General features: G+C 43.1%; 1 protein-coding gene across 2 annotated transcripts; it reads left to right on the forward strand.

Annotated features, from left to right (window-relative positions):
* The first annotated feature begins 352 nt into the window (after positions 1-352).
* map2k7 (mitogen-activated protein kinase kinase 7) lies at positions 353-17,757 on the forward strand. Of its 2 annotated transcripts, XM_010889243.4 has the most exons (12): positions 353-815; positions 2,231-2,278; positions 5,332-5,479; positions 5,581-5,647; positions 5,791-5,904; positions 6,955-7,074; positions 9,095-9,202; positions 10,568-10,747; positions 11,042-11,122; positions 11,669-11,811; positions 12,147-12,192; positions 12,347-17,757. In XM_010889243.4, the coding sequence occupies exons 1-12, from the start codon at positions 692-694 to the stop codon at positions 12,485-12,487; spliced, it is 1,320 nt and encodes a 439-aa protein (XP_010887545.1). In that variant the 5' UTR covers positions 353-691; the 3' UTR covers positions 12,488-17,757. The 2 variants fall into 2 exon arrangements, with proteins under 2 accessions (XP_010887545.1, XP_010887546.1); XM_010889244.4 differs by lacking the exon at positions 2,231-2,278 and having other exon boundaries at positions 359-815.
* The last annotated feature ends 978 nt before the right edge of the window (positions 17,758-18,735 follow it).

An 18,735-nucleotide genomic window follows, 5' to 3' on the forward strand; every position in this document is an offset into this window, starting at 1 on the left:
AGCCACAGCTTAAGGTAAACATGTATTCATAGACCATACAACCGAGCCACAGCTTAACTCACTCAGTCGTTAACGTTGTTTCATCGTTCGTTTGAATTTCTGGCGTGGTCTGAACGTACTCGCTCTAACGGTTTTTTTTAACGATTTTTACTCCGATCAATTAAGAGTCGAACTTCCCACCACTAGCAATGGCTTCAGTCAGCTGCCTCATGCTTGAAAATGTATTGCCCTTTTATGTTCGTAATAAAATCAACACAACAAAACTTATATATTTTTAATTAATGTAAATAACCCAAAAACTACTCGTGACACTAGAAATCGTTAAATAAATCACTCAAAATTAAATGTTAGATGCTTTGGAGAGGTCCATTTTTGATATGTGATGTGTACATAGTCGGAAAAATGGGTTCGGAATTGGAAAGGTAACTGTCATGTAACTTTATGCATGATCAATTGATATGCAAACTTTTAGTTTAAAATGTGTCTGCCGCCTAAAAGCGTGACAAGGTTTTACAATATGCAATACCATTTTCTGTGAAAATGATAGATACATACATTGGGATAAAATATATATACAGTAGTATATTGTCACTGCTGCACTGCGATTTGTGAGTCCACCGTGCCTCCATAGTCCACCAGAGAGGGAGTTTAGAGCTTGCTGGTTGCGCTCGATGGTGCTCAATTTTTCAAGATGTCGTCGCTGGAACAGAGACTTTCCCGAATCGAGGAGAAACTAAAGCAGGAAAATAAAGAAGCTCGTAGAAGAATTGATCTCAATATCGACATGAGTCCACAACGTTCACGTCCGAGGCCAAGTGAGTGTCCGTAGGAGAGTAACAGTGAATCGGTAACGGAGAAAGGACGGGAAAGAGCAAAAGGAGAGGAGGGAGGGGAGGGGGTGTACTAGTCGTATGCAATATGCTCCTGATGTTAGCTAGCTAACATGCTACACGAATAAACAAACACTTAAACTCGGCACGTTGCCCTGTCCAGAGGTGTCACGCGTGTAAATGAATTTCCCGTAAAGATACACCTGTAACTATGTAAACGAGGGGACGTTGTAACCGAAACAACCCCGTTTGAAGACCCGTCCTGAACTGTTTGTGTTCTGTTCTAACAACTGCTAGCTAGTTCTAGCAGGCCGCATCATCATTACAGTATGTCAGGCAATTTGTTTTTGTTTATTTCTCGCGAAACAGTGAGCTTAGTGTCTAAGTATTTGATATATGCATATCTATTCGAATACGTTTTCATATGGCAGACATGGCATATATGTAGCGACTCTTCAAATAGAATTTTGACCGAGTGTCTATGTTGTTAGTATAGCATAGCTTGTTAAGCTAGCTGTCGTTAGATAGTTAATTAGTTAGGTGCACAAGCTTGCCAGATAATGTTAGTTTACTCTCACTTGCAATCATGTTTTTATTTTGCTAACTAGCTAAAACACAAAGTTAAAAACATATCGGTGATAACATTTTTATGCGACCTAGTTCAATATAACAAGCTGTTTTGCAAAATGCAGTCCTCCTATTCTAGGCATGATACAACTAGCAAGCTATTTCTTTATTTAGGATGTTAAGGTCGTTTAACCTCGAGATAATGTGTTGGTCAAAATGTTGAAAATGTAGAACGTTCCTAGCCAGCTATGTTATATCTTAATCTAGCTAGCTAGTAACTTTGCCAGCACAGCCACTGAAGCAACATCATGTGGAATTGCACATAATAACAGTGCAGATTTAGGATCAGCTACAGCCTACGAAGGTCGGCTCCCGGGTCAACTTCGTCTTCCTGTATTACGTGTAATGTTGGGATTTTGGTCCTCAGCCCAAGCTTATATGATGATAGTGACGTGGTCGCAATGAGGTCAATTTGTGGACTTTTAGATCAAAGTATTTTGCACTTGGCATGTCTACTTTTTATGGATTAGTATACATAGACTTTTTTTATGGCTTAATTCTTCCCCATTGGGATCAACCCAGTCATGTTTGATATTGTAACCAGAATAAAACAAATAATAATAGAGGCATGTAAAAGGTGTGATGGTGCGTAAGATATCTTTTTTTTATGAGCTCATCATTTAGTATTTTATTTTTGCACACCCTACATATCAACTGGTGCTCTGATCCAACCTTCCTGTGTGTGTGTGTGTGTGTGTGTGTGTGTGTGTGTACACGTGGCAGTGAACAGTGCAGTAATGTGTGCGTGTGTGTATTTTCTCTTCCCTGTCCAGTCATCGTGATCCAGCTCAGTCCTGCTCCAGCCCCTTCCCAGCGTGCAGGTATCATTCAATCCATCGCTCTCTCTCTCTGCCACTGCTCCCCTCACACCCCCCCCCCCATTCTCACACTACCATCCTCATCCCTCCCCTGGCTCTTCTCTGTCCCATTGCCATGTCAATCCTCACATTCAACAGCAAGGGAACAGTTTGTGCCTTAGAACATACCGAAGTAATGAACTACGTAAACATTCTTAAAATGTTTTAATCAAACCTGAGTGACTGGATTACCAGCCCTATTAAATTACCCTTCGAGTGTGTAGACCTAATTGCAGTAAAACATTTTTGGAAATGAATTTGTGGGAGGAGATTGCGTTGCATGCTTTTGTAGTGCAAATGCGATCATCAGAGTTATCTGGCGCAACAGTAGTTAGCACACAGCTTAAATTATCCCCGAGCTATTCTGACGAAGTGGGAAAGCCAAGAAGGGTTTGCACTATATCCCTAGTTTGCCTTGCGATTAGTCGTCACTCTCACCTCCCCTCTAATCTCGTTCTCCCTCCATTTTCCCATCCCTCCTCCATGTGTGAGTGTCAGTGGCAGGGCAGGGAGTGTGTATGCCTGGGTCTGTGCGTGAGTGTGAGGATATTATTAACCCCCTGGTTTTGCTGGATGTGGAGATTCAGTGCATGTGGCTTCCTGCACGGCACGTTTTTATTACACCACAGTTTAATCCAGCATCCCGCCGCCGGCTGGTCTGCAGGAGCGCTGCTGTGGCCGAGTCCGACTGACCTTCTCTTCCTCTTTTCCCATCGTGAGACTTGCCCTTCAGTCCGTCTCTGTCATGTCCCCCCTCCAGACCGGGCCTCTGTCTGTGCCGGAGCTGGCATTCTCTTTTCCCTGCAGCTCCGGCTGTCTGACGACTACGTCTCTGTTGTGCGTCTGTCCGCCCGTCTGGTCCTCCCATGCCCACTCTCCGGGTCAGATGATGTCTTCTGTGCGCTAACTAAGCATTCTCTCCTGGTCTCCTGGCATCCCCCTTGCGGTGGAGCTGTGATTGTCAGTGGACTCGGAAGTGACTGCCTGTCTGTCTTGATCCAGCTGTATGGAAGACGGTCTGGTTTGAGCCAGACCAAGGATCGCCTGAATCCACAGCTCACCCTCACTAACAAATTCTCTCCAGCGAGCAGGGTCCTGGCCACAAGTGAACCTCGGATATGAAACTGCTGCCTAGCGCTAAAACAACCTTTAAAGAAAATTTGAAAACCTCACACAAACCCAAGGGGCCCCCACTTAAAGGTTTCGAATTGGGCGGGGGGGGGGGGGGGGGGGGGGTTTGGAGTCTGAGTCCTGTCCGAGCTTCTGGGTGTTTTACAGAGGTCAAAGGTAATTGACAGCTCCGATGTTCAGCAGCAGTGTCCATTCCGGATAGTGCTGCTAGCTGCTGATTGACCCGGGTGGTCTGAATGTGTTTGCATGACGGCCACGGCTAACACTAGTGGCTGGTCTCTACTGCTCCGTGCTCTGCCTTCTTGCCTTCTCTATCTGCCTGAGAAGTCTTGTCTCCTTTTCAAACAATAACACTTTTTTCCCCCCCTTTGGTGTGAAAATAAATAGGAAAAATAGAAAACTGGATTGATAAAAGCAACCTCAAGTTGTGTTTATATGGTTTACCTGTGGCTTGCTAACATGTGGGCAGGGTCGCCTTGCTTCCAGAGGAATGTCTTGTTAGTGTGGTGGTCTGTAAACATTCTCACACGGTCTCCACTCTGTTGAAGACTGGACTCTTTCCACAGGCATGATCTGACTGTCAAGGTCAAATCGAGCATGGACTGCTTTCATTCTCTCCATTTGTAGTCTCTATAGAAACAAGGGGTCTCAAGTGGTACCCTATTCCCTTTATAGTGCACTGTATTTGACTAGGACTCTGATCAACTGTAGTGTACTAGGGCACCATTTGCAACACACTCAAAACATGTACCAACTGAGAGGGAATAGCTTAGACCATGAAATCAAAGGGTGCTGATTTTATAAACAAGCAGGCCTGTAACACTCAGTATATTTTGAATAGCTCGTCGGTCAAAGGGAGTTGATGGGATCTTAGTGTACCAGAACCATCTGGCTTCCACTCCCTAGTTTTACTTTCTTATAGTCTTCACATTTTGCTGCCTAGAAATCTGGTCCAAAAAGGGATTAATTGCGAAATCTTTCTTAAAGAATTATACCACCGAACTAGCAAACCAAAACAGACGGTGAACAGTGAACATTACTTGTAATGCATTCATTACTAGTTTTGGCCAAATGGGCTAGATGCTTTACAACACTTAATGCAGTTTTCCTTGAAATAGCTAGATTGCTACTCTAGCAACGTTATTTTGTCACAATAAACATGTTTTTTTTTTGAAGCCGTTATTGGCATGTTCTGCTCCATGTCAGTGCGTTATCGAGACACCTCAGCAATCCAACTGGCTTATCAAGGGTAATTTTGCCAGGTTGCTCCACCAGATTGTCTGTGCGTTTGGTTGGTCTGGTAGTGACTGGGTTCAAGTTCAAAGATTATTTTATCAAATGCACTGAATTACGCAACGTCATCTTGCACAATGAAATTCTTGTGACATGGCACACGACATCTACATAGTAAGAATTAAGAAAAATATAAAGCAGAAATATAACAATGTACATATCAACATTTCTGCCAGTGAAGACAAACGCATTCAATCATCATTTGTATTTTATTTTAACTTCTGTCTATAATCCAATTTTCTTTTTAAATGTTTGTAGACTTTCAGTAGTCACATTCACACTAGCGTTGTAAAATTTCAGTAGTCACATTAACACTAGCTTGTAAGATTTCACTATACATATTAACTGATTATGGTAATACTAGCTTGGTAGACTTTGACTATGGACTGTCATTTGATATGGTAACAGTAGCTTGGTAAACTTTCTCCAGGCAGCACTGTTGATTTTGCTCACACTAGCTTGGTAGAGCCGGGCAGTGCCAGTCTATTTCTGACCAAGACATTTGCTCAACCTGAATCGGACTGATACCATGGTTACTCTACGTATGTTTCTGTTTACCTTTTTCTTTCTAACACTCCTGTCCTCCCCCTCAGCTCTCCAGCTCCCCCTCGCTAACGACGGAGGTGGGAGTCGCTCCTCGTCCTCTGAGAGCTCGCCGCAGCACCACTCCTACCCCAGCCGCCCGCGACACATGCTCAACCTGCCTACTCCACAGTATGGTCTAGTGAAGAGCCTTGAGAAGTATGTTCATCCTGCGTATACCAGCACGTGCGCACACGCACACACGCATGCGCCAAATGACGCACCTAACCTTTGAGTGTGCCTCTTCTGTGTTTCCTCAGTGCGGAGATAGACCAGAAGCTGCAGGAGATCATGAAACAGACAGGTTACCTGAAGATTGACGGCCAGGTCAGACACACAGGACCCCCATATATATATATATATAACCAGATATGTTTCACAGAGCATTATGAGGACTGTAGTGCATTGCGCTATACGCGTGCCGTATGTTTTTGGCGTTTGACTTGTGACCTTCACTCTTCCTCTCTCAGCGGTACCCAGCGGAGGTCAGCGACCTGATCAGCGAGGGGGAGATCGGCAGCGGCACATGCGGGCAGGTTTTCAAAGTGCGCTTTAAGAAGACGGGCCACGTCATCGCCGTCAAAGTGAGAGTCGTCCACTGCCCGCTTCAACACATTGGGACAATAACATAGTGGATTGGATTCAAACAGCACACCTTGTGTGGAAGTGCTTTACACTGTATGAACGGGAGTCACTTCACTTTCGCCTGAAGGGTGTAATCCCGTACACTCAGATTTTTGGATTGTCCTACCTGGTTTCACTTTAACCCAAAGGCCTCTTTTGTTATGCAAATACTGTATGGATGTTCTAGTGCTACTAATTAGAGTCAGGCCATAGCATTGGTTTTTCCTACCGTGACAGAGTAGTTCCAGAGCAGCCTCTCGCTATAGGGTGACTGGTGTAAGCAGCCCTGGGCTGCTTGTTTCAGTTCACAATTGCACTTTATTATTTTTGTTCTTGGCTTGTTTCTCTCTGCGCTTCGGCCTCCATTGTTTGTTCTCACACAGTGATGGTGATTATACAGTATCATCACCCGGCAGTTAAGCACTCTGTTAAATAGGGGTTATCTTAACTGCTTAATTAGTAAGCCAGGCACTACTGCTGCACTGACTGGTAGCTTTTAATGCTTCTCGTTGGTATTAACAGTTATGTTTACAGGCACAAATAGCATGGCCTTGTACCGGGAAAATAGCTGACACTGGAGGGGTGGATTACTATAACTGTGCAATTTCCCATGTAGCATGCTATTACGGTTATTCACATAGGTCAGCCGTCCTTGCATTTTATCATATGCAGTTTTGCTTTCCACTGTCTGGTGATTCATATAAGTACTGTGCCGTGATTTAGATGTGGCAGAGGCGACGGACCAGCCTTTGGGCCGGGCACGGAGGCTGTGCATCGCCGGAATGGGTCACTGAAAACGCGTTATTATTTAGATCTGTCCATTTAACTGTAGGACCGTGCTTGAACTGTGTCCTTGGCCCAATCCTTAACGTGACCGACCTGTGGTTGGGAGTGCAGGAGCAAACGGGAAAGGGCTGACTTCAAAAGTGGCTGTGTTGTCCCGATTGCTCAAAGTTGCCGTCCTCCCTGAACTTTGAATGTTGACCCGAGGGGTGTGTTTACGTCACCAGCAAATGCGCCGGACAGGAAACAAAGACGAGAACAAGAGGATCCTGATGGACCTGGACGTTGTGCTGAAGAGCCACGACTGCCCTTACATCATCCAGTGCTATGGGGCCATTGTGACCAACGTGAGTCCAACACACACACACACAGCTCAGTTCACTGTTGTATGTAAAGCCATGGAATTGCCACCAACGTGAGTCACCGACACACTGATAAACACACACACACAGATCTGCGGAACGTTCAGCACATGAAACATTCCCATTTACAGCAATGCAACACAGAACACTTGGCTGTTGTGCACAGGAGAATCCTTTTATCTATTCAAACAAGAAACCAGGCAAGCCTAGTTCAGCCGGCCCGCAACAGAAAGTATTGATCATGGCTGCCCTCTCAAGATTCTAACCTGGGTCGTCCACGTGAAAGGCTGTGTCTTTAACCACAACACCACAGAGCTGACCATTTGCTGGGTGTCAGTATAGCATATAGACATTATAAAATGTTGTCATGCATTAACATCACGTCAAGTTTGTATATTTCGTTAGACACCATTAACCATTGTGTTAAACTGAGTAACGTTTCTTATTAATTTTACCTCCTCCACAAACAGTATCTATGAACTGTATGAGTTTTGCCACTAGCCGTTTTAAAAGCGTATTAGTCTGTAATTTGTCGCCAGATGCCACTACGCATTGTGTTAAACTTAAACTTTTCTAAGTTTATCTCCACCACAAATAGCATCCATTAACTGTATGGCTTTTGCCACTGGCTGTTTTAACAGCTTATTTGCTATTCGTGAATGACATTGATACAATAACTACTGTATCAATATAGGTGACGATAACTGACATTTATGTCAAGTGAAAAGACGAGAGAATCATGTAGCCAGCGAAGTGTTTGACTATCCTGAAGAAATGCTAAGACATAATTAAAAAATCCACCAGAAATAGTTGCAATATAACAGTAAACTAGTGATGGCTGTTGTTCTAGCAGCAGGATATTATGCTAGCAGCGCTAACTCTGTGTTTCTTTTTCAAAATAAAATATATCATTGAATTATAAGGTGATATAGTTATCTAGTTACAATCTAGTCTGTCATTTTATGTTTCTATACTATTTTTTATGTTTTATATACTAGATTAACTATATGGCCTTCTAAATGTCAATGATGGCTTATATTGTGATAATGAAAATCTGAGTGCTGCCAAGATAATATCCTGCTGCTAAAATAACGCTAATGAAGCCTCTTTTGGCCATCACTACATTTTAGGCTTCCCGGAAACCTAAACAGAAGGTTGTAGCCAGCTAAGTTTTTGTCTATTCTGAACAAATCCTTTTTTACCACTGGCCGTTTTAACAGCTAATTAGCCATTTGTGAATTACATTGAGTATCTATCAATATAGGTGACGATATATTTATAACATACTTTTTTGTCAAGTGAAAAGACAAGAGAATCGTGTAGCCAGCGATGTGTCTGTCTATCCTGAACAAATCCAAATATCCACCAAAACTGTTTTATTTTAGGCTTCCTATTATGTAGCTACATAAAGTTATAGCCAGCGAAGTTTTTGTCTGTCCTGAACCTCAGGCATCATGTGTGTTGACTGCTACAGGAGTCGAAGATTGTTGTTCCGTAGTCCGCGTCTCTAACCACTAGCTAGTCAGTCAGTCAGTCAGGGACGGACGTACTCTGTAAGAGACATTCATTGTTCTAGACCGGCTCCGCTTATGCGGTCCGGCAGAACATTTCATATTTCAGGCAACTGCAACTCATAGGTGAGTTTAATAAAAAAATTAAGAACAATCAATCACCTGCTTGAAATAAAATACTACTTGTAGAAGGTACCAATAATATTCTCTGTGCCTTTTTAAGACTTATTTTTGGGATGAGCTAAAATGTATTCAATTCTGATTTAGTTTCTCAGCTGAAGAAACCAAAGATAGATAGATAGATAGATAGATATATACACACACACACACACACACACACACACAGTATTACATATGGGGATACCAACAGTTTTAGAAGTAGTGCATTATTTGAATAAAGCACAATGGTATCATTACTTTTGACCACGACTGCATTTAGGTTGTGTCTCAAAGATTGGTAAACTTGAAGTGCCAATGTTTCCTTCTCTGTACAGACGGATGTGTTTATTGCCATGGAGCTGATGGGGACGTGTGCTGAGAAACTCAAGAAGAGGATCCAGGGGCCTATCCCTGAACGCATCTTAGGCAAGATGACTGTGGCGGTACGTGATGAACAGACACGCGCGCACACACTTTATATTCCCTGCACAAATAATCGTGTATATACACCGATCAGCCATAACATTATGACTTCTGACAGGTGAATTTAATAACACTGATAATCTCGTTATCATGGCACCTGTGCTTGGGTGGGATATATTAGGCAGCAAGTGAACATTCTGTCCTCAAAGTTGCTGTGTTAGAAGCAGGAAAAATGGGCAAGTGTAAGGCTCTGAGAGACTTTGACAAGGGCCAAATTGTGATGCTAGATGACTGGGTCAGAGCATCTCCAAAACTGCAGCCCTTGTGGGGTGTTCCTGGTCTGCAGTGATCAGTACCTATTAAAAGTGGTCCAAGGAAGACAAAGCGGAGAACCGGCGACAGGGTCATGGGTGGCCAAGGCTCATTGATGCACGTGGGGAGTGAAGGCTGGCCCGTGTGGTCTGATCCAACAAATTGCTGAAAAAGTAAATGCTGGTACTGATAGAAAGGTGTCAGAACACACAGTGCATTGCAGTTTGTTGCGTATGGGGCTTTGTAGCTGCGGACCAGTCAGGGTGCCCATGCTGACCCCTGTCCACTTCCAAAAGCGCTTACAATGGGCACGTGAGCATCAGAACTGGACCACGGAGCAATGGAAGGTGGCCCAGTCTGATAAATCATGTTTTCTTTAACATCACGTGGATGGCCGGATGCGCGTGCATCGCTTACCTGGAGAACACAAGGCACCAGGATGCACTATGGGAAGAAGGCAAGCCGGTGGAGGCAGTGTGATGCTTTGGGCAATGTTCTGCTGGGAAACCTTGGGTCCTGCCATTCAGATAGATTGATATGTACCACCTACCTAAGCATTTTTGGAGACCATGTGCACCCTTTCATTGCAACGGTATTTCCTGATGGCACTGGCCTCTTTCAGCAGGATAATTCACCCTGCCACAAAGCAAAAATGGTTCAGGGATGGTTTGAGGAACACAACAACAACGAGTTCAAGGTGTTGACTTGGCCTACAAATTGTCCAGATCTCAAGCCAATCGAGCATCTGTGGGATGTACTGGACAAACAGGTCCGATCCATGGAGGCCCCACCTCTCAACTTACAGGACTTAAAGGATCTGCTGCTAATGTCTTGGTGCCAGATACCACAGCACACCTTCAGAGGTCTATTGGAGTCCATGCCTTGATGGGTCAGGACTGTTTCAGCTGCAAAAGGGGGACCTACACAATATTAGGCAGGCTGTCATAATATTATGGCTGATCGATGTATATATTTAAAAATGCTGTATTGTTTTACTGTGCTTCTTTGACCAAACACACCTTTTAGGGTTGAAGAACAAGCTAATGCTTCATGTCTTGTCTGTCCACCTGTAGATAGTGAAGGCTCTGCTGTACCTGAAGGAGAAGCACGGCGTGATCCATCGGGACGTGAAGCCCTCCAACATCCTGCTGGACAACAAGGGTCAGATCAAGCTGTGTGACTTCGGCATCAGCGGACGCCTCGTCGACTCAAAGGCCAAGACCCGCAGTGCTGGATGCGCTGCCTATATGGCTGTGAGTCACCGTGCCGAGACACACCTACACCTTTTTGAGTGAGATACCCAACCGTGACCATATTTCATGCTTGAGTCATTCAGCGGACGCCGGTCCAGAGCGACATGGCGAGTGCATACATTTACATAACGGGGCCATTACGCCCATTGTGTAGAGGCAACCATTTTGATGCTCAACTAGTGTTATTCCGTCTGTGTGTAACACTGACCACACTGCCTTTAGCGCTACTTTCTAAATGTTGTAGTGAATGCGGTCTCCCCTAACCTGTGTCTGTTTTTGTCCCTTTGTCCCCAGCCTGAGAGAATAGACCCTCCAGATCCCAGTAAGCCTGATTATGACATCCGAGCAGACGTCTGGAGCCTGGGCATTTCTCTGGTAAACCCCGTTATAAACCGGCTGGTTCCGACTCTAAAGCCGTGCTATATGAGTCCGTATTCCACGAGTAGGGGCAAAATATTTGTGCTGTTCTAATTGTCGGTAACTGGTTTATAATAGCAATAAGACATCTCCAGGGTTAGCTGTTTATAGCTAGTTTGCCATGTCTAAGAACTAGTGCGGAATGAGTGAATACAAAGTGATGCCCTGCAATTGGCCATATACCACAACCCTGTGCCTTTACTGCTTAAATATACTGCTGATAGTGCCACTGGATGTATTAAATGAATCCACCTTCTACATTGGTACCTTACTGTCAGACATGGCACTGTGTCACTTTAATATGTAGCTATACCTCTTTACCTCGAGGTTTCTCGATTTGGCCACAGTCTTTCAGTTAACAGTGATGTCGAGGTTAATCACATCGGCTGATTTTCACTGGAGTCGAGTAACCCCGTTGTCGCCTGACTTAACTAACATGCGACCGGAGCGGAAGTTTCACTTCAGCGCGGTGTCCTGAGTGGAAGTTGTCTTTGGGTCCTGTAGGTTGAGCTGGCAACTGGACAGTTCCCCTATAAGAACTGTAAGACGGACTTTGAGGTCCTGACCAAAGTGCTGCAGGAGGACCCTCCCCTTCTCCCTCTCAGCATGGGCTTCTCTCTGGACTTCCAGTCCTTCGTCAAAGACTGGTGAGACAGCGACGCCTCTAGTGTCTCTCTCACTTTTCTTAACGCTTCTAAGGTTTGAAGAGGAAACAAGAAACTGTCGATGGAGGTTGTCTTCTGTGATGTTTAACCGGTCCCGTAAATGTGGTTCGAATTAAGTTTTGCCTCCTCCAGAAAGACCGTTCGCATCTCACAGGCTCCTTGCACGCACGCGCACACACACTGATTAATGAAATCATAATTTATTTTTGCCGTATTAATACTCTGAAAACCAGACTTTACTCACAGCGCAGGTAGTCACTCTGTCCTGTTTGTCTTCTTTCTTGATAATATGTCACTGACTGCCTCTCTGTCCCCAGCCTCACAAAGGATCATAGAAAAAGGCCAAAATACCACAAGCTGCTTGTAAGTCTCTCCGACTAGTAACCCACAAATTCGCCAGCGATTTTAAACCAAGATTGTATATTGCAAGAACGACTAAGAATTAATCATCTGCATTAAAATGTCTCCAAAAAATACATACCTTTGGAGGGAACCCTCACTCTCGTCCCTCCACCAGGAGCACAGTTTCATCCGGCGTTACGAGGTGTTGGAGGTGGACGTGGCGGGCTGGTTCCAGGCGGTGATGGAGCGCACCGAGTCGCCGCGCAGCAGCCAGTGTTACAGCCAGCACCAGCTCCACTCGCTCTTCAGCAGGTAGCCCCAGGCCCGGGTCCCCGGGAGCCCCCCTGGAGCCCTGCCGCCGCCCCGTCCCACAGCCGGGACACCCCGGAGAGTCTGAGACACGCAGGAGGCCTGTGACGCCGGCCGGACGGACGGACGGACAGGACAGGTGCATTCATTGGCTGATTGGTTGATGGAGTCTGGGTCAGGACTTGCAGACACGTGAGGGCGGGTAGAGGCGCACCCTGTAGTTAGAAGTCGCATGAACACACCCACTGTTACCATGATCGCCACATACTGTAGCTTAGTCTGGCTCTGAATCGCATACTAACTTTCCATGTAATATAGCAGTTATACTGTAAACTCCTCTATTTATGTGGTTGGACACGCCACTTCCTCACTCGTCATATTTCACCTGCATCCTCTTGTTCAGCTCCAGCTCAGGCCTTAGTCATAGCTAAGGGTTTGGTCAACTGAGTAGTCGTTACACACTGGAGAAAACCTCTACTAAATAATGTAGTGTTAAGCCAATATGACGAATGCCTAGTACGGCAAACCCAGAGGCCCAGTTTTATGCACTGGGGGATGGCTAGGATCACAAGTGTCAGGTTCTGTGCAATATTCAACGGGGTATTATTACTTGGTTAAATACTCCTGTGTGTGTGTGTGTGTGTGTGTGTGTGTGTGTGTGTGTGAGAGAATCAGATTAGACAGGTGTAGGCTCACTATCAAGGGTGTAGACCTAACGCCAACCACTTTCACAGTGTACGTTTCACAATGATTTTAACCTAGGTGATCATTTTCAAACATTAACAATGATTGACAAGTGAATATCGGTACATTTTCTAGCAGCTGTGAATTAGAAAATCTCTGGAAATACACAAAAAAAAAAGATAGGCTTCCACTTAGCGGTGTCAATTGTTTTTGTATTAGAACGTTTTACTGCTGTACGTTTTGTGTGGAACTGACGTAACTGGTGATTCATGTCCAAGAGAAAGAGGGAGACAGATAAGGAGTTTACTGGTTTACTGCATTCATCACCCATGCTGTGGCAAAACTATTGCCCAGGTATGAGAGGTATAAAGCAGTGGTGTATTGTGGAGGAGGATTATTTACCAGAAATGGAAGGATAACGAGGGGAGGTGTGTGGTATTTTGTCTTGAAACGCACCGAAAAGACACGGGAGCTCACCCATATCAAAGAACAAAATTACGTCTATATGCTGTGGAGCATTTCAGCCATCGTCCCTCTCCACTCTTTCTTTGTGGCGCTCCGCCGCCCATTTTCTCTCTGTCCTTTTTCCTTCTGTCGCCATTTCTGCCGTGCCCTTTTTAGACGCTCCACAGATTTGTCAAACCAAAGGTGGCAGTCTACTGCGGACGGTGACGAGCAAGGCCCTTCTGTTGCTCCTGTCTGTTGCCACTCGTTCTGCGGGGCCAAAGCCAGGTAGATCCTCGTTGTGATTGATGAAGCCTAATGGCCTGTGCCAGAGACTCCTTAACATATTTATGATTAGGCTAGACTCCCCCAACATACACCAAACCAAATCACAGCTAGGCACAAGTGAGGGAGAGCAACGGTATGTATGTCCGAGAAATAAAGAAGGAATGGGAAATGTTGACTGTCAGATCAAGTTGTGTGAGAGGGAAAAGAGAAAAGTGTTGGGAGTTATTTGGAAGATGAAAGGATGGGGCGAAAGGGAAAGATAAGGAAGTGAGACAGAAAGTCAAAGGAGGGTAAGAGATTGACGACCTTGTGATGGTGAGGAATGCGTGAGTGGATGCTGGGCAGTTGGTTAAAGGGAGGCCAACCTATGGACCAGATGCTAAAGCTAGCTGGACATTGTGAAAGCTTTCAGTGGTGTTACACCTATATAACAATTAGGATTTTAGGGATGTGAATTAGGACTTGTATGTTTGCTGTTCTATTCATTATTGTAATGTTAAAACATTTATTTTTTTTAAAGTATTTATTACGTTGCTGCTACATTTTTGCTTTGGATGCTGCTGTTGATTATTTTTCCCCAAAGGACAGATACTTTTTTTTTTTTTGTCTTTAAAGAAACCAAATAAGTGAAACGAGTGCGACGTCTACACAATTACCAAATACGGAAAAGCAGGTCTGATGACGGTGAAAGAAGTTGAGAGAAAAACAAGAAATAGGTTTAGCATTGCAAAATCTCCAGAAATGATATACACATCACCTTCACTAATGTAATAGTGCTATGCACTAGCTGCAATCACATCACACTACTGCGCTGCAAAGTATAGTTAGTATTAGTGAAGGAGTGTCTGTCTGTCCTGACCTGTGAGCCTTGACCTTTTGCTCCCTGATCTTGGGGACATTCTAGTCCAGGGTCATTCTGGTTTGTCTGTCCACCTGTCGGTCCTCGGGCCTCCTGTAAGATCAACCTTGACATCACACACCAAAGGTGGCATCAATGGAAACGAATACAAAAAATGATGATTATTATTATTATTGTTCCTCTAATTGATTACTATAACTACAATATATTCTGAATCTCTCATTAGCTAGTAGGGGGTTTTTGGGGTCGGGAGGGGCACTGTAGGGTTGGCAGTGTCTGTGTGTGTAGAACACGGGAGACTGGTACTCTGACCTGGCCTGGGCACAGCCACTCCGCCTGGTGGACCCACTCAGCCCATTTTTAGCAGTACATCATCATAAAGGCCCAGAGGTTTGGAAATGTTGCAGACTGGAACGGAATAATGTAGAATGAACATGGTTTTCTTATTGTGGAAAAGAGAACAGTGTTGCTTCCTAGTGATGTTGCTGTCTGCAGAATTTCTAGTTGCCCCTCTGCAGTTCACCATGTTTAGACCATGGCTGCTAGATTTTGTTCTTGCAAAAAGCAATTTGGTAGTAATGGCAGGCAAACATTTCTACAATCTAGGCTGCCCTCCTGCTAAAGCACAGTAAATGGAAATACAAGTATATACAGAGTAAATCTCGTGGAGTTTCTAAACCTTCGATTTTTTTCAATCATTGCTAAGTCCTCACACCAGTGTCCAGTGCTTTGTTAGACCCAGTCTCCCACTGTCAACTGTATGTTATTTTTAATCTTTTTGCTAACATGCTTTTACAAACACACACACACTATTGTTCAGTATGTGTGTATTCAAGTTTAAAGACTCCTTACTCGTCATATGATTTGGTGGGTGATTCTCATGAAACCTGTTTTAAACGTATGTGTAGAATATTGAGTTATAACTCCATGATTCATGTGAACTATATTTTTGCCAGATTATCAACATTTTCACACTAAATTCTCATCCCCGAAATACTTCCATATTAAATTCTCTGTAATAAAAAAAACAAATCAAAAAATGACTGAAAAAACTAAAACACAAAATGTTGCTGTAGTTCCTTAAATTGTAAAATAATTATTCCTGTTAAAGTTTTTGAGACTAATGTATGTATTACCTTTTGTCTGTAGACTTTACTAGAACACTTTGCAAAAAACAGCAATCAGCTTTTTAGGTGTTCTCCCATGATGCATCGCATCATCTAGAATAGGCTTAATTGGAATAGCAAAAGTTGATGTATTCATTGAATGCCTTTTGCATTCTCAAACACACCCTTTACCTCACTTGGCCTAACCATTACTGAAACGGCTAAAACAATTCATTATTTTATAATGTCATTTTACATTTTTATATTTTCAGTATTATTTTTTACTCCGGCCTTTACAAAAGGGAAGCAATCAGTGTAGTCGATTTAACTTTTTGGGATAGTATCGGCAATGAGAATTTCTGTGGAAATTATGTTGAAATGCATACTTTTTTTAAATTTAAACTAGGACAGATTCTAATCTCAGCGATCCAATTGTAATTTTATGGGGACAAATGTGAGTTTTGTAAGAATGATCGAGGTGGATTTTTTTGTCTTTTTTCAAAAAAAGAATTGTGACTTGTGTTAGTGTGTGTTTGTAAAATGTAAAATTCTAAAAAAGTTTGAATACTAATCCTAATCCATTGCCAAGGACAGCAGCAGAGTGCCACACATACTTCCACATTGATGCTGGCCGGCTGCCGTTTAAAGTAGTTTGAGTGTTTTCAGCCAGGGCCATTAAAAATGCACTCTAGAAGAGTAGTCCAAACTGCCACCCTTTACCCTATTTAGTAGTGTGACGTAGTGAGTACGGGGCCATTCTGGATGCACGTTGTGGTGTCGGCTGCTGCGCTGTACCTTGGTGGTGCGGGTGGAGGGTGTGTCATTGCTCCATCTGTAAGTAAAACCAAATATCATTTTCACTATGCAGTCATTCAAATCAGTCAGCTTGCTGTACTTAAGGAAGACTCCTGTCCATACACATATACAGTAAATGCCGATGAAACTGGAGTTAGTGACAAAATATAGTGACATGTTTTTTTTGTTTTTTCTTTCTCCCTCCCAATATGGTTGAAATCATGCCTTCAGAGAGAAAACAAGTAAAGCAAAAGGGCAGAGAGTGTGTTTTGAAAGAGCTGACAAATATTTAAGGATTGTATCGGGTTTGGAGAGGGGCGGGTGGGTTGTAGTCTTTGTGGTGGGGTGGGTTAGATGGGGTTTGTAGTTTGGGAGTTGCTAGTCCAATGCTGTAAGTATATCAATTGCATGTTATTGTCACAGATGTAACTGCCATTGATTTTTAGATTATGCTCGCGGGGGTCATAAAACTCTTTATTTATAATTTTTACATATTATATATTCTGTATCTTTTTTTTGTTGCGAAATGTTGAATTGTGTACTTAGAAAAAGACACACTTTTGCCTTTTTATGTTCTCCAGACTTGTTTAATCTGCTATTTGCAATATACATTCATACTTGTATTGTCACATAGTTGGTTTCATGGCAAGAATGGGGCTTTTGTTTGTGCTGATTATCAGCAGACTTTTTATCTTTCGTTTCACCTAAATTTGCTGTGTGTCTTTTTGTTTGTGTGTGTGGAGGGGTTGGGGGAGGTGGGGGGGATTGGCGGCGGCTCAGTGTGTGTTTGTCTGCTCTTATTATTTACCTTTATTATCCTCCATGTTTTGTTTTTTGTATAAAAGAAAGTACATTTATATTCAGGGCAAAGACTACACCAAATTAAAGAAAACAATTCTGGATGTTGTTAGCGAGCGAATGAGTGTGACCGTGTAGATTCTGTTCCTCCGGGACACCGGGGTCGAAGGTGTGTCTTTTTCGCGCAAAACGGAACAATCACTTTCACTGCTCCGTTTCGCTTCTTCACCCTGTGTCGCTGTAAATTGTTTGTCCTTCGATATCTTCTCAACAGAATTGTTTTATTTCTTTTTATGATCAAAATATTATCATTCATTGTTCTTTTTTTTTTTGCTGTTATTTGTATCTACATCCCTACCCAGAAACCCATCGTCACTTTTCTTAGGGTTCTCCAATGCTGTACTAAGCTGTATGGTCAAATGTTGACTATTTGTGAAATGGCGCCCTATTTCCTAACGAATGCACTAAATGGTGCGCTACATCAGAGACTGGGTTCCTTTTAAAGCAGAGCCAATTGGAGAACATAATGCTGAAATTGTCATATGTGGCTTTTGCACTTGGGTGTTAATTCGATGAGAACTCTGGGTTTGCAGATGTCCCGTTAGATCATTTATTGACCTTTCGACTGGCAGAAAAAGAAACGGATTTCAACAATGTGTATGTATTTTCACTGATATTTATTTTTTGGTTGTTTGTTCATTTATTTTCTTTTAAGCCAAACAAGACACATGGTAAAGCAACAGTCTGCCTGTCTTTCATTTGCATTTCTGTTGATACAAAAGCCAAATATCAAACCTCACTGACCCACATAAACCATATTGTAATTGTAGTGGAGTGGTTGAAACTGTAGATGGTGATATGCGCTGCTAGTACTGGCCTTGGCTGAGCTGTAGGATGTCTGTCTTCATGTTTGTATAGTAACTGAAGTGTGCATTTAATCAATCCTCCTCAGTTAAGCCAAACAGCAGTTATGGTATAAACCTTAACATTTACAGCATGGGAGGTGTGTTTTAGGGATAATGCTATGCTAATACCCATTGAAGTTAGTTAAAAAAAAAAATTTGAAACCTCGATTGGTTTTAAAACAAGTAATGAATGATCCTCCTGAAACAGACTAGCAGCTATGTTTTAGACATTATTAAATAATATTTTCTATTCCAAAGTGAATGATTGGCTTGTATTTAACCTGCACTCTAGCAAGGTGGAAAATTATTTGAAAATGTTTGTAGGAAATAATTTGCTTGTGTACCCTAGGGTTTCTAAATGCAGTATTGCACGACT

The sequence above is a fragment of the Esox lucius genome, chromosome 9 (assembly GCF_011004845.1).
Source record: "Esox lucius isolate fEsoLuc1 chromosome 9, fEsoLuc1.pri, whole genome shotgun sequence".
In the NCBI taxonomy this organism is placed as follows: Eukaryota; Metazoa; Chordata; class Actinopteri; order Esociformes; family Esocidae; genus Esox; species Esox lucius.